General features: G+C 40.8%; 1 protein-coding gene across 2 annotated transcripts in view; it reads right to left on the bottom strand.

Annotated features, from left to right (window-relative positions):
- Positions 1-4,765: 4,765 nt before the first annotated feature.
- Positions 4,766-15,211, bottom strand: part of LOC122107109 (protein argonaute-4) — a 43,760-nt gene continuing 33,314 nt past the window's right edge. The window contains exons 16-18 of one of the 2 annotated variants that reach the window (XM_042678710.1): positions 11,686-11,787; positions 11,198-11,397; positions 4,766-8,574 (exon numbers count right to left, since the gene is read on the bottom strand). In XM_042678710.1, coding sequence (XP_042534644.1) covers positions 8,466-8,574; positions 11,198-11,397; positions 11,686-11,787 — 411 coding nt within the window. In that variant the 3' untranslated portion in view covers positions 4,766-8,465. Of the gene's footprint in view, positions 8,575-11,197; positions 11,398-11,685; positions 11,788-13,422; positions 13,541-15,211 lie in introns of those variants that run through there. The other variant, XM_042678719.1, reaches the window with a different exon arrangement.

The raw sequence follows: 15,211 nt of genomic DNA, 5'->3' as shown, positions 1-15,211 counted from the left end.
CTAAGTAGTTAGGATTATAGGCATGACCTGCTGGCGCCTGGTGGTACACTGAAATTGAATTTTTCTTTAAAAGACCTGCCATGAAAATGAAAAGGCATGGGGCTGGGAAGGTGGCTCAGTGGTAGAGCACTTGCCTTGCATGCTCGAGGCCCTGGGTTCGATTCCTTAGCACCACATAAGAAAAAAGCCGGAAGTGGCGCTGTGGCTCAAGTGGTAGAGTGCTAGCCTTGAGCTGAAGAGCTGAGGGACAGCGCCCAGGCCCAGAGTTCAGGCCCCACGACGACCGGACCCCCCCCCAAAAAAAAAAAGAAAATGAAAAGGCAAGCCGGGTGCTGGTGGCTCACACCAGCCCCAGCAGGAAAGTCCCTGAGACTCTTAGCTCCAATAAACTACAATAGAAAAAGGCACAAGTGGCGCTGTGGCTCAAGTGGTAGAGTGCTGGCCTTGAGCACAAAGAGTCTCAAGGACAATGCCCAGGCTCTGAATTAAAACTCCAGAACTGGCAAGGAGGAGGAGGAGGAGGAGGGGGAAGAGGGAGAGGGGGAGGAGGGGGAGGGAGAGGCCAAGGAGAGGGAGGGGGGAGGGGGAAGGGACTAGGGGGAGGGGACGAGGGGGAGGGGGAGGAGGAGGAGGAGGAGGAGGTGGTGGTGGAAGAAAAGGCAAGTCATTCCTTAAAACAATATATTTGTAAAAAAAATTCCTAAGGATTTGTATCTAGGATACATAAAAATTCACAAAAACAAATAACCCTCCATGCATGTATTCCATACACACACACACACACACACACACACACACACACACACACACACACACGTGTATGTGTGTGTGTGTCTGCATGCTATTACTAGGGCTTGAACTCAGGGCCTGAGATGTCCCTCTTCCTACCTTCACATGTTTGTGTTCCATATTACCCTATGCTTTTCATCTCTTCTCATTTATATGGTTTTAATCACCACTTACATGCCATTTTCTATGTCCTCTAAGTCCTTTATGTCCATTCTCTTAGTGCTCATCTATCCAAACCTCAAAGTCTACCTCCTTCCCTTTTCTCTCCATATCCACTCTGCCACCACGTTTTTTTTAGTCTCTTCTGTGCATTCATTCTAACTGAGCTATTACTGTTCACATTCACCCCTCATCAATTTTTGCTCAGCGATTGCATAAGATTCAAACCTTTCTCCTGCAGAATTTCAGTTTCCACCTACCCACAATATTCCTGCCAACATAACTAGAACAAATCAAAGTCTGCCATTCCCTTGTACCCGTGCAATAAATTGTAAATTCCTTAAAATGCTGTTCAAGTCTTGTCCTGTCAGGTCCTGTCAGGAATTGGTGCTCGTCCCAAGTCCAACCTTAATCACTGCCATACTTCTTCCTTCAACATTAAAAAACTGAAAGTACTGGGCTGGGGTTATAACTCAGTGATTGTCAAGCATGAGTAGAGTCTGATCTTCACACACACACACACACACACACACACACACACACACACACACACACACTTGTAGCTCATGTAAGTAAATCATTGTCTTGTATCCTGGTGCTTTTGCCTATGATCAGAATTCCTGGAATGCCTTTTCACCCTTGTTCATTTACAAAATTCTGTCTTTAAGCCAGGCATTCATGGCTTACACTTGTAATCCTAGCTACTCAAGAGGCTGAGATCTGAGGACTAATGTTCAAAGCCAGCCAGGGTAGAAAAGTCGGTCAGACTCTTATCTCCAAAAAGTCAGAAGTGGAAACGTTCTCAATCAGATCACCAGCCTTAAGCAAAAATGTCAAGCAAGAACATGAGAACAAGCCCCAGTACTGACATAAAAAATAAACAACAACAAAACTCTTGTCTTGGGCTGGGAAGATGGCTCAGTGGTAGAGCGCTTGCCTTGCATGCCTGAGGCCCTGGGTTCGATTCCTCAGCACCACATAAGCAAAAAGAAAAAAGCCGGAAGTGGCGCTGTGGCTCAAGTGGTAGAGCGCTAGCCTTGAGCTGAAGAGCTGAGGGACAGCACCCAGGCCCAGAGTTCAGGCCCCACGACCAGACCCAAACAAAACAAAACAAAACAAAACTCTTGTCTTTTATTAGACATCTAGGTTCTGTTTAAGTAATCCTATAGCTTCATGAATGTTTGTAATAGTACAAAATAGTACAAAATGGTGAGAGTTTGTGCCTTTCATCTTTGTAATTCTTAGTATATAATAGAAGTTCTAGAAAAGCTTGTTAGCCATGTTCATTCTCTCTTCCTTTTTGTAATCAAACTGTACTATCATTGCTTAGGTTTTTTGTTTTTTTGTTTTTTGTTTTTTTTGGCCAGTCCTGGGGCATAAACTTGGGACCTGAGCTCTGTCCCTGAGCTTCTTGTGCTCAAGGCTAGCACTCTACCACTTGAGTCACAGTGCCACTTCCAGCTTTCTCTTTATGTGGTACTGAGGAATCAAATCCAGGGCTTCATGTATGCTAGCCAAGCACTTTACCACTAAGCCACATTCCTAGCTCGCTTGGGCTTTTTTCCTTCTACCCATCCCCTACAGATTTTGTCCCTCTTTTCCTAAAAGACTTGTTTCAAGCTTTTGGAGAATGAAGTCAACACAAGAAATCAGAGCCAAGAGACAGAAGAGGCACATGCCTTGTAATTGTGCTGGTTAGTCCATCACTCCTCTTCTTACTGGCTACCCTCCGAACAGGTGAGCCATTACTGCTGAATGGTGTGACACTCTTCTTCCTCCCTGGCAGTAATTTAAGGATGGGCATTAGTCTGACACATGGGTGATTTGGGTAGAAGGCCATTTAGACTCTTTTCATTTGATTCACCCAAAATAATGGGATTCCCTAAAAAAGAGAGATTCTATCTCCCAAAGCTGTATAGGAACCATTTGTATAGATAAAAACTGTAGCTTCAGGGGCTGGGAAAGTGGCTCAGTGGTAGAGCGCTTGCCTTGCATGCCTGAGGCCCTGGGTTCCATTCCTCAGCACCACATAAGCAAAAAGAAAAAAGCCAGAAGTGGCGGTGTGGCTCAAGTCGTAGAGCACTAGCCTTGAGCTGAAGAGCTGAGGGACAGTACCCAGGCCCAGAGTTCAGGCCCCACAACCAGACCTCCCAAAAAAATTGTAGCTTCAATAATCCACGGTAAAGTAACAGTGTGTAGAGTCTCCTTGTCCAACTAGCAACCTCCTGCTTGTGTACATTCACCAACACTGAAATCTTTTCAGACTTTCCATGGCAAAAGTTGTTTCCCTTCTAAAGTTTGTGAAAGTCTTCTGACATATTATACTCAATGCAGGCTTAATAAAGTTAACAGGCTTGGATTCAAATTAAATTTTGTCACTAATTATGTTTAACCTCTTTGAAATTAATTAACTGACTCCTTATCTTTTTTTTTTCATGCTTGGGATTGAACCCAGAGCACATGATAAACAACTGAGCTAGAACTTAAGTATGACATTTTATCTTTATAATGGGGATGCTACTATAACCTCAAAGGGCTGTTTCTGGGATTAAAGTTGCCAATACCAGGTGCTGGTGGTTCATATCTGTAATCCTAGCTACTTGGGAGGATCAAGGCTTAGGCCAGCCTAGGCAGAAAAGTCTGCAAGACTCCATCTCAACAGAAGTTAAACATAGTGTTGCATGTCTGTCATCCCAGCTATGGTGGGAAGTGAAAGATACAATTGCTGTCAGGAACATGTTTGGGCAGGAAGCAAGACCCTATCTAAAAACTAACCAGCACAAAAAAGGGCTGAGGCTTTGGCAAAGTAGAGGGCTTCCCTAGCAAACTCAAGACCTTGAGTTCAAATTCCAGTAATGCCAAAAAACACCATGTCAGTGTGACATATATTAGGTTCTTAGATAATATTAATCCCACAGCCTTTTCTTCTACCTCATGACATGCTAGAACCTCTGAAAATTACTTACAATTCTGAGTAAAATTCTGGGTACCTGGGTAATCAGTGGAGTTTGGCCTGTACTGTTTGTGACACTTGATAATGAATAAACATGGAGGAGCTATTGAGCTGATGGAAAATAAAAACAAAAAGCTACCTTCTAGGTGAGTTAGTTATATACAAGACTTTCTCCTCTGATAAGGATAAATTCCTTGAGAATAAGGGCTACATTGGACAAACCTCTGTAATGTCCTTTCCATAATTTAAACAAACAAATTTTATTTTTTGAAAATTCAGAGAAAAAAAAAGCAAATGCAAAAAAAGGAGAAAATTCCCCAAACCAACAACCCCAAACCATGAGCAGAATTTGGTGGCACACATCGGTAATCCCAGCACTCATGAGGCTAAGTCTGGAGTATTGTAAGTTTGAGGCCAGCTTGGCCTATATAACAAGACTGTTCAGATAGATAGATAGATAGATAGACAGACAGACAGACAGACAAACATGAGACTAGATTCCCAGGTTAGGTCAATCTAGGCAGCTTTTCCTCTGGAGAATGTAGTTTTAGTAAATATAAGTATTCATGCCACACTGCTCTCTTGGGACTAGATTTTTCTTAAGACATCACATAAATAGGTCTTCTCATTAAGGGCTATATCCAAAACCCCAATGAATCTTTTCATATGTTAAATGTTACTGAAAAGTTCTTCTAAAATTCCCAAATGACACTTCCTAAAAATAAGAGACCTAGAAGTTAAAAAGTCACAAAGTTTTCCCACTTTTCTTTTTTGTCAAATTTTTCAAGTTGAGTAAATCATATTTTAAAAAGCAGCTATGTGTGATATTGTTATGGTGTGCTCCATATCCATTAGACAACTGACAAGAAAAACAACTTTTGGCATAAGAATGCCAATTTATTCTTTTTTTTTTAGACACATGAACGCAAAGTATCCCTGCAGGCCAAAAAAAAAAAAATTACAAAATTAAACAACCATTATCTTATCTCAACATGGAGATACAACCCCTCCCTTAATAGCTTAGAAAGTACCTCGTATTGCTATAAACATACATCCAGTCCAAATTTAATAAAATACATTTTAAAACATTACAAGTCTAACAATATAGAAACAAAAATCACACCATTAGTCAAATCAACAAATGCAAACAATTTCAGCCACTAGACATAGAAAGAGTATGAATAGATCAATAGCAAGGGATAAGAAAATAGTCAACCAATAAGATTTTTTCCTTTGGTTTTACAAGGAAAAATTCTTAGAGTTGAAGCAGTATTGATACAATGCCCTAGGCCTCCACTTTCTTAAAATGAAAGCAGAGTTACCACCTTGCTATTGAGCAAGAAAATCTTATAGAATATCCACAAAGAGTTGCTAGGCAGGCTGGAGAAGGTGAGCCTTGTTAAACAGCAGGTTACCTTTTCCCATGGGTGAGGGTAGGTAGTGAGCCAGGTAGGTAAGCTCTGATATAGGCTGGGCACCAGATCCTAAAATACAGACCATATAGAAAATGTCTGCTTGTAAATCATCACCTTTGGAAGCAGCAAATAGAATTTACAGTAATATGTTCTGCCTGCCCAGAATGCTGGCTGCATTAAGCCAGCTGGTTCCCTACAGAAGCTGCTCAGGAGTCAACAGCTAACAACAATAACACAAAACAACTGGTTCAATGTCTGAGTTTTTACCACTCTTAATGTCCAGCTCCTTTACCCCCAAATTGTTACCTCTTTAGCATTGCTACATTAAAATCTTTCATACCACATAACAGTGCCTAAACAGGCTGATTTAAAAAAACCAAACAGCCTAACACTACTTCTAGAGAATGCACACCTCCCATTGATTGACACATGCAGACGATTCAGCCAGTATTGAGGGGGAGGGTTAACCTATTCCATTGTCAAACCCAATTAAGACTATGCATTCAGACTTGCTTGCAAAAATATTGCTGCAACTCTGATACTGCAGTGATTACTTCTTAAAGATTCACCCCCTCAACAGGATTTCTCAAATAATCTTAACTTCTGTCTTCCTTTCTTTGCGTTAGAAACAACAGCATTGTACCCTTAAGAGTTACCATTTTCCTATAAAAATAGGCCTTCCAGCTTTCCCTCTACCACCATACTGATTGGCCCCAACATACTATGACTGACAGGGGTCTTATAAACTATAGCATTTCAAGGTTGAGTGTACAGCCCAACTGCAGTCAAGTGGATCAGGGCTTCCCAGCACTCAACCTTGCTCCCTGCTTCATAGATGCCAGGAGATGGTGAGAGCGTCTTCTGTGCATTATTAACAAGCAAGCCCGAGGCACTCAAGTGCTGGTGTGGTGCCCATTTGCTGGCCAGCCAGCCAACCTCCAAGAGTTCTTCACATGTTGGACTTTAAAGAGTCCTCGTTCTCTTAAAAAGCTGGTTTTCCTCCTCTTGGGTCCAAAGTGGCCATGCTGAAGGATATTTTCTTTGCTCTCCCTGAACAAATATGAATAAAAGCAGCAGCCAGCCCCTCACCAACATGTCCTGATTTGTACTATCCAAGTGAGGTATTTGCAAAAATAAAAAAAATAAGTAGTTAACATTTGCCACCTCTTCACTCCTGCCTATGTTGTGCTTCAGTCACAGAACTTGCTTTCTTCCCACTCATGGTAATGAGCTACACAACTCCATAGACATTATAAAACTCTTAGAGACCAGTCTCAGCAAACACGGGTGGTGCCGCTGAGCAACAGCACATGGAAATGTAAACTTCAATGTATTTACAAGATTGCTTAAAGATTGAAGAAGAACAGTGTGTTATATTTGTTATATTGCTGGGATTTTGAGAAGGCTAATATAAGACTTTTGGATCAACTAATGAGTTTAAAACAAAAACAAAAAAAACCACCCTTCACCACCTCATTCAGTGTTTCCCACCAGCAGGTTCCAGACAGAGGCAACAAAGTTGTTGGTGGTTTTGCTTTGTTCTGACCACATCTTGTCTGTCTCTTCATCCAGTACCTTCTCCGGCCATTTGGAGTGTGGCTCCAGGACCCTTTATCTCTCACTCTGTTGGTCCAGGATGGAGAACAAGTCAGCAAGTTGTGGGTTGGGAAACACTGGCTGGACCTACCTAAACTATGTAACTGTTGTCCATTACAAAGTATTATCTACATTAAATACAAAATACATTTTCCCTATACATTTTAACTGATGCTTGCTTTCCAACAACTTCCTTTGTTTAGACAAGAAAGGAATCTTGTCTCCCTGTGAAACCTCTTCTAAACAGTTTTAGTACGGAAGGAAAACCCACCAAGTATAGATAGAGAAAAAAAATTGCACAGCAAGTAACTGTAACTTTGAATCCCAGAGGGAAACCTTTTTTTTCTTTTTTCTTTTTTTTTTTTTTTTAATGCTGGTACATTTTTGCAAGTGCAGCATCACTCAATGTGCCCTATGGAGTGGCACAAACTATCCAATAAGAAAGCATCCTGGCTCTAGCTTATTTTAAAACAAAGTGACAGGACACCAGTTATGACTATAAAGTAGATTAAAAAACAAGTCCTTAAAAAGGCATGGAAGTATATGTCTTTTCTGACCAGTTTCAGAAGTTGCCAGATTATGATACATAAGAAATAGTTGATAAAATCATACTGAAATCTCATCTAGAAAAAACCTACATCACTAGGGGAAGGAAAAAGAGGGACCTTAAAAAAATGCTTATTGCCAAAGTTAACTCTATGAGAAAAGTTTAAAAACCATTTAGATCTAACAAACCACACAGCAGCATAAAATGGGCACTTTTGAAAATTTGGAAAAAATACTAAACGCTAAGTTGTTTTTGTTTTTTCAAATAGGGAAAAACATGAGTACTTTTACCGTGGCAGTGTTATCTGTCACTATGACATGCATTACATTGTCCTATGTCACTCATTCATGAAAGTCAATCAAATAAGAGAACTGCCTGTTTGAATCTGCAGCCAAGTATAGTGCAATCCTCTGGCAGCCTGTACTGACACCAGCACAAGTCTGCAGAGATCAGTAAGATAAAGTAATAAAACTCTGTAAAATTTCCAAAAATTAATGCTCATTAAAGGCATTTACAGTGACAAAGTCAGAAATCTCCATTAAAAAGTTTGTGAGCCCACTCAATTAGTTACACTGAAATGAAGCAGATTATTTTTTATCTCCACCTATGTATATACCCTACTGAATGAATACAGGGGAAAAAAAAGAAAGAATACTCTTCTCTTCTAAGACTAGAGGGATGCAGTGAATAGCAAAATATTCCATAGAAACCTTTCTTGTAAAGTCCTTTAGAAAGTTCAGGCTGATCAGCCTTTGCACATTGAGGTAAAAATTCAGTCCAGTGCATCATCAGAAAAGATAATCTGAGTATCTATTATTTTAGAAAAATGGCTCAATTTTGTTGATGCATCAGACAATGCTGCAAATATAGATTCAGTGCAACTATTCTGAGCTGCTGGTAGAAGACCACCTGAAGTCAACTTGGGTCTAGCAAGAGGCGGTAGTCACTTGAAACATTTTGAGGCTGTAAGGGGTGCCAAACTAGCTGAGTTCTTTTTCTGAGACTCTTAGGCAAAATACATGGTATGTTGGGTATCATGATGGATCTGTACTGCCTTGGCTAAGGCTTGAGGATCCCGGCCATTGCTCTGTCCTGACACATGACTGCCTTCCGCGCTGGAAAGAGAATGAAGCAAGAAAACTAGGTGTAAGAAAAGATCTTTTAAACATCACATGTTTCAAACAGCACAAACAGTATTGGATTCAAGAAGATTTTAGGCTCAAGCTGAACTCCTCAAATTACTTTTGTCTTTCTAAATATGTTTGTGCAACTGACAAATGAAATATAGCTTATTTAATGGATAGTTACAATAATTCAATAAAACAGTGTGTGCTAAGACCCAAATCCTTTGTAATACCTATAGAAAGATTTCTGCTGCCTTTTATGTCTGGTTAATGCCTACTCATCCTTTAGATTTTTGTTTTTGTTTTTGTTTTTGTTTTGTTTTGGAGTCCGGTCGTGGGGCCTGAACTCTGGGCCTGGGTGCTGCCCCTTAGCTCTTCAGCTAAAGGCTAGCGCTCTACCACTTGAGCCACAGCGCCACTTCCGGCTTTTTTCTTTTTGCTTACGTGGTGCTGAGGAATCGAACCCAGGACCTCAGGCATGCAAGACAAGCACTCTACCACTGAGCTACCTTTCCAGCCCTCCTTTAGATTTGTTAAATGTCATTTTTCCCTTAAAAATTTTCCTGACTCTAAACTCCAGATCAGTGTCACTTGGAACATGCTTTCACAGACTATATCATATTTTTCTCTCAGAGAACAAACACAAATGAACTTACTAATCGGGTGATTACTTATTTTTCCACTGGAAGGTAAATATGAAGAGAGCAGCAACTTTGCGCGTACTCATAACTGAATCCCTAGTGCTTAGCACATAATATAGTGTCGATGAGCAAAGCACAGTGCTAGAGCATACTAGACACTCAAGAATGTTACTGAGCCACAGTCTCTTCTTGCTTTCTCCCTAGAAACTACAAAACCTTAGGTAAGTCATGATTCCTCTCAACTTTGGTATTTTGGGATAATAAATTCTGAACCTCTCTCTTCTGGATGGCAAAGAAGTGTGGAAAACTGTAAATCACCCTCTCTCTTTTAACCTTTATTATTTATTTTTTGTATGCCAGGGCCTCAGGCATGTTAAGCCTGTGTTTGATTACTAAGTTATATCCTTGGCCCACTGATTTCCTCTTAAAATGATGCTTATTATTCTTCTGATCGAGGATCAGAAATTAGTCTTTTAAAAAAATTTCCTCCTCTCCTCTTCTACTCATATTCAACTAACTGTTAAGCCTTGTCAATTCCATCCCAGGAATAGCTTTTTTTTTTTTTTTTCCATTTAGCTAAAACAATCTCACTCTAACAAACTTTCCAGCCCCAAGCCTGCTGTTTCCTTTTGGGATGTTCCAGCCAAAGAAAACTTGCTATTGTCCAAACATGTCACTAGCTTTCTCTCCTTTATATTCATGTTCTCTCTGCCTGAAAATCCTCTTTTCTTTGTGGAGTCAAATCCTACCATCAAGCTATAAAATCTCTAAAGAGCTCAGCTTTTTCTTCAGTATTCCACTGCACTTTCATCTCTACTGATGTTGTCATTTCATATTTGCCTGTATTGCCTCCATACTGAAACATTAAATCCCCAGGGCAAGAAACAACCAACATTACTGATCTTGGTATTTTCTAGCATCTTGCTCAGTACTCCACACACAGTCAGTACCCAATAAACATGTTAAATGAGTGAATGTATAGTATGGAATGAAAGGGACAAAGCCACAACTGGATATTTTTCTTAATAGTGTCTTTTCAAACCCTTACAGAAATAGACTTGTAGCGGAATGTCTACTATTTAGCAGCTGAGTACAGACTTGGGGAAGAGCCCAGAAACTGCTACGCTTCACAGATGTTCATTTGGAAAAGAAAACTAATGCAAGGAGTTGTTTAGCTATTTAATGGTAGCTCAATAACTGGTCAAAATGTCTGATTCTCTTGAGATCTCTATTTGGTGCAAATGATCTGGCCTCCCTCCCTCCCACATACACTCACGTTTACTCTAGAGGATCCTCCTGGATTATACTGAAAGCAAGATACTTCAGGACTTCCCCTTGTAAGAATGGAACCCACCAGGCCTGTGATATACTGACTGGAGCCAAGGACACTATGCTTGCTTTTTGAGGGGGGGTGGGGTGGTCTATCATGGAGCTTGAACTCAGGGCCTGGGTACTGTCCGTGAGGTGTTTTTTTGTGTGTGTTTGTTTTTTGCTTAAGACTAGTGCTCTGCCACTTGAGCGACACCTTTACTTATGGCTTTTTGGTGATTAATTGGAGATATGAGTTTCAAGAACTTTCCTGTCTGAGCTGGCTTTGAATCCCAATCTTCAGATCTCAGCTTCCTGAGTAGCTACATAGCTGGCCTCCTTTTGAGGCTACACAGGATCTGAGCAGAACTAAAATGTACCTAGCTTTTGTGGAAAAACCTCAGGCAGCTCTAAGTCTCTTTTAGAGACACAATACAAGTATAAACAAGCTTGAGCCCTTCTTGGATCAAAAGTCAAATTATAAACTCTCAAAGCTTTTTAACTTGTTCCCTGCCATTTAAACCCTAAAAGAAAGTTTAAGACTTTAAAGAATTTTCCGTAGTAGTACATTAAGAACTCCACCTCCTCCCCTAAAAAAATAAAAACAAAAAAAACCCACATTCTTCTAAAATAGAGATATATTTTATTGTGCCTGAGAAACTTGCCTGTCATGATCTTTATCCACCAGATGATACCTTGCTCTAAATGCCACAAGCCGGGCATAATATGCAGGGGCTGGAATAGAGACTGATCGTGTGCACCTTACATAAGTGTGGCACAGCTGGTAGGTCAGGAGCTGGAGTTCATCTGCAGTGAAGCAGTTGTCATCCCACAAGACCTGATAATGTGAAGGACGGCTGGTTCCCTGGAGAGAGAGTTTTAGAATGAATACATTTCTAACATGGTGACAACCTAGCATGAGAGAATTCAGACCTAATCCTCAAACTCAGAAGTAGTTCTATCTAGCATACCTACAAGTAGATAACTAAACCAAAAAGGTATTAGTTTTGGGATATAAGAACTAACAAAGTTAAAAAAAAAAAGAACTAACGAAGTTAAGCATAGGATTTAATAACAAGTATACTCAAGCTAGTTGCTGACTTTGCAAATACCTCCCTATCAGGTCAAAGATCTGAACAAGCTTCCAAATTACCTGAATGCCTGCATGACTACAGAGGTAAAAGTCAAACTCTGATGGATGTGTGATGGTACTGTCCACTGTAGTGCCTGCTGGGACGTTGCCACTTTTCCCAACCTGTTAAAAAAAAATGTAATTATTGTGTTTGGCTGTGTGCAGGGTGCTTTTTCTTTGATATATTGGTAACAAGTTGATAAACTGTTCTTAAAGGAAGTCTTGAAAATAGTTAGTTAAATACAAAATGTTGATTCCCCTTGTAACCTTTCCATCTCATCCTAAAGTATTTTCTCAAACAAATAGTCTTGGAGATTTAAGGGCTGGGGGTATAGCTCAGTGGTATAGCTACACACACACACACACACACACACACACACACACACACACACACAAACACACACACAGACACACACACACACACACACACACACACACACACACACACACACACACACACACACCTTAAACTTGATAATCTTCCTAAAAATCAGCTTTACTGCTTTGAGAAAAAGTTAGTGAATGTATCTTTGAAGTGATCCAGTAGATTCAGTAAAGTATTTTTTCTTCTTGTACTACAGTTTGAAACTCAAGGCCAAACACTTGCTCAGCAATACTGGAACCTGGAGCCACATCACTAGCCTAGCTTTTTGCTTTTTTTTTTTTTTTTGTCGGTTTTGGGGCTTGAACTCTGGACCTGGGTGCTGTCCTTCAGCTCGTTAGCTCAAGGCTAGTGCTCTACCACTTGAGCCACAGCACCACTTCTTGCTTATTATTTTGGAGACAGAGTCTCATAGATGTTTCTGCTCAGACAGCTTCAAATGATAAGCCTCTAGGTCCCAGCCTCCTAAGTGTCTAGGATCATAGGCATGAGCCACTGGCATCCAGTTAAAAACTAGAACTTTTTTGTGATCAATAAACTAAGCCATTTGCAAATGAGCATTAGGAAATGAGCCCTGAAATGGTGATTAAGAAAGCATTTTCAGTCAGGTACTGGTGGCTTTGTAATACTAGCTACTCAGGAGGCTGAGATCTGAGGATTGTGGTTCAAAGCCAACCTCGGCAGGAAAATCCGTGAGACTCTTATCTCCAATAAAACTACTCAGAAAAAGTAGAAAGTGGTGTTGTGGCTCAAGTGATAGAGCACTAGCCTTGAGCCAAAGAAGCTCAAGGATAGTGCCTAGACCCAGAGTTCAAGCCTCAGGACCAGCAAAAAAAAAAAAAAAAGAAGAAGAAGGAGGAGGAGGAAGAGGAGGGGGGAGGAACAGGAATAAGTAGGATGAGGAGGAAGGAGGGGAAGCAGCAGCAGCAGCTGGGCACTGGTGGCTCATGCTTATAATCCTAGCTACACAGGAGGCTGAGATCTAAAGATCATGGTTCGAAGTTAGCTGAGGAAGGAATGACCATGAAACTCTTATCTATAATTAAATACCAGAAAACTGGAAGTGGTGCTGTGACTCAAAGTGGTAGAGTGATAATCTTGAGTGAAAAAGCCAAGGGACAGTGTCTAGGCCCTGAGTTCAAGCCCCACAACCAATCAGAAAAAAAAAAAAGCATTTTCAGATCTAGGCCTACCCTCACAACTAACATGACTTAGAATAGAATACCTTTGTGCTTTAATCTTATCATCTATAAAATTAGGTAAAGATCTCTTGTACTTCTAAAATCCTAAGACTCTTCAAAACATTGAAATCAAAGTTCCAGGAAGGTGGAGAGGAGAAATGTGTTTACCAGGAACAGAATTTAATTAAATCTTGCTAGTTGGTCACTCTCTTCTGTTGCACAGCGGAGTTCAATATGAGAAAGTTTATTCAGCTCATAGGTATAAATTTGGATGGAAGTTATTTGGCTCCATTCTAACCACTGTTACCTTCAGCTAAAGAACATACAACAATGTGTATCAGTAACTCTGAGTATAGAAAAAAATCGTTCCATCAAATTCATAAACTTAACTAGTAGCTGGACCATAGGATGTACAATTGAGTTACCATAGTCCCCTTTTATCCCAGGTTTTACTTTCCACAGTGTGTTATCTGTGGTTAACCAGGGTACAAAAATATTACTATATATACTCTAAAACAAGTGAATTTTACTGTACTTACATTAGACCTCAATAAAAGTACTGGTAAGGCCAGGTGCCAGTGGCTCACACCTGTAATCCTAGCTACTCAGGAGGCTGAGATCTGAGATCATGGTTCAAGGCCAGGCTAGGCAGGAAAGTCAGTGAGACTCTTATCTTCAATTAATCACAGAAAAAGCTAGAAATGGCATTGTGGCTCAAGTGGTATAGAGCTTGCCTTGAGTTGAAGAGCTCAGGGACAGAAGCCAGGCCCAGAGTTCAAGCCCCAGGACTGGCCGGAAAAAAAAATACTGGTAAGAAGGAGTGGGATGTATGTGGTCATTCCCAGGTTAGAGTACACAGTGGCTAGGTGCTGGTGACCTAGATTTGCAGGTACTGAAGCTGAGATCTGAGGATTATAGTTTGAGGTCAGACTGAGCAGGACAATCTGTGAGACTTATCTCCAATTAAACAGCAAAAAGCTGGAAGTAGAGCTTTGGCTTGAGTGGTAGAGTCCTAGCCTTGAGCCAAAAAGCTCAGACAGTGCCCAGACTCTAAATTCAAGCCCCAGGACCAGCACACATACAAGAAAAGAGTACAGTGTATGTTGGAAATAGGGGAGAGAGGAGGTCATGTAAATGAGGAAATAAAAATGCTCCTTTAGTTCTAATCTGAAAACACTGAAGAGCAAAGGAAAGTGTGTGGTGAGCAGTGTATATGTGTGTGTGGGGAGGAGGGGTTAAATATTTCTGAGCAGTGGAGAGTATTTTAAAAGCCTATTCCTGACAGCAGGGTGGCTAAATACAATGGAGAAGGAGGAATGGTAACAGGGAGGTGGCTAGGAGTTCCTGCATACAGAAGAATTCTGCTTAGGGAAGGAGGAACACACAAGAAGAAAACTTAAAACCAGAGGGAGCCGGGCACTGGTGGCTCATGCCTGTAATCCTAGCCACTCAGGAGGCTGAGATCTGAGGATCACAGTTCAAAACCAGTTTGGGCACCAAAGTCCATGAGACTCTTATCTCCAATAAACCACCAGAAAACTGTGGTACTGTGGCTCAAGTGGTAGAGTGCTAGCCTTGAGCTAAAGAGCTGAGAGACAGCGCCCAGGCCCAAAGTTCAAGTCCCATGACCAGAAAATGAACAAACAAACAAAACAAACAAACAAACAAAAAACAACCAGAGGGATTTCAAGACAGATCTGGACCAACTGTGTTAGGAGACAAGAAGGAAGGAGAAGAATTTAAAGACAACTCCAAAGTTTCCAATTTGTTTGCCATAACACAGATAATGATGCCAGGTAACAAAAAGAAAATTGGGTAGAAATAGGTTTTGGATGAGGATAAAACAATCAGAGGACGGTTCAGACATGTTTTGCTTGCATGCCTGTGGTAGATTATGTCACTAGAGCCAAGTATTCCCATGCCCCTCCCTGGGAGAGGATTAGACATCCTCATCCAACTGTTTTAGGAGTGGCCATGTGACCTG

This window comes from Dipodomys spectabilis, unplaced genomic scaffold (genome assembly GCF_019054845.1).
Source record: "Dipodomys spectabilis isolate Male_0828 unplaced genomic scaffold, ASM1905484v1 ptg000002l, whole genome shotgun sequence".
In the NCBI taxonomy this organism is placed as follows: Eukaryota; Metazoa; Chordata; class Mammalia; order Rodentia; family Heteromyidae; genus Dipodomys; species Dipodomys spectabilis.
The sequence above is the reverse complement of the archived record's forward strand: the minus strand, read 5'-3'. Positions and strand labels throughout refer to the sequence as shown.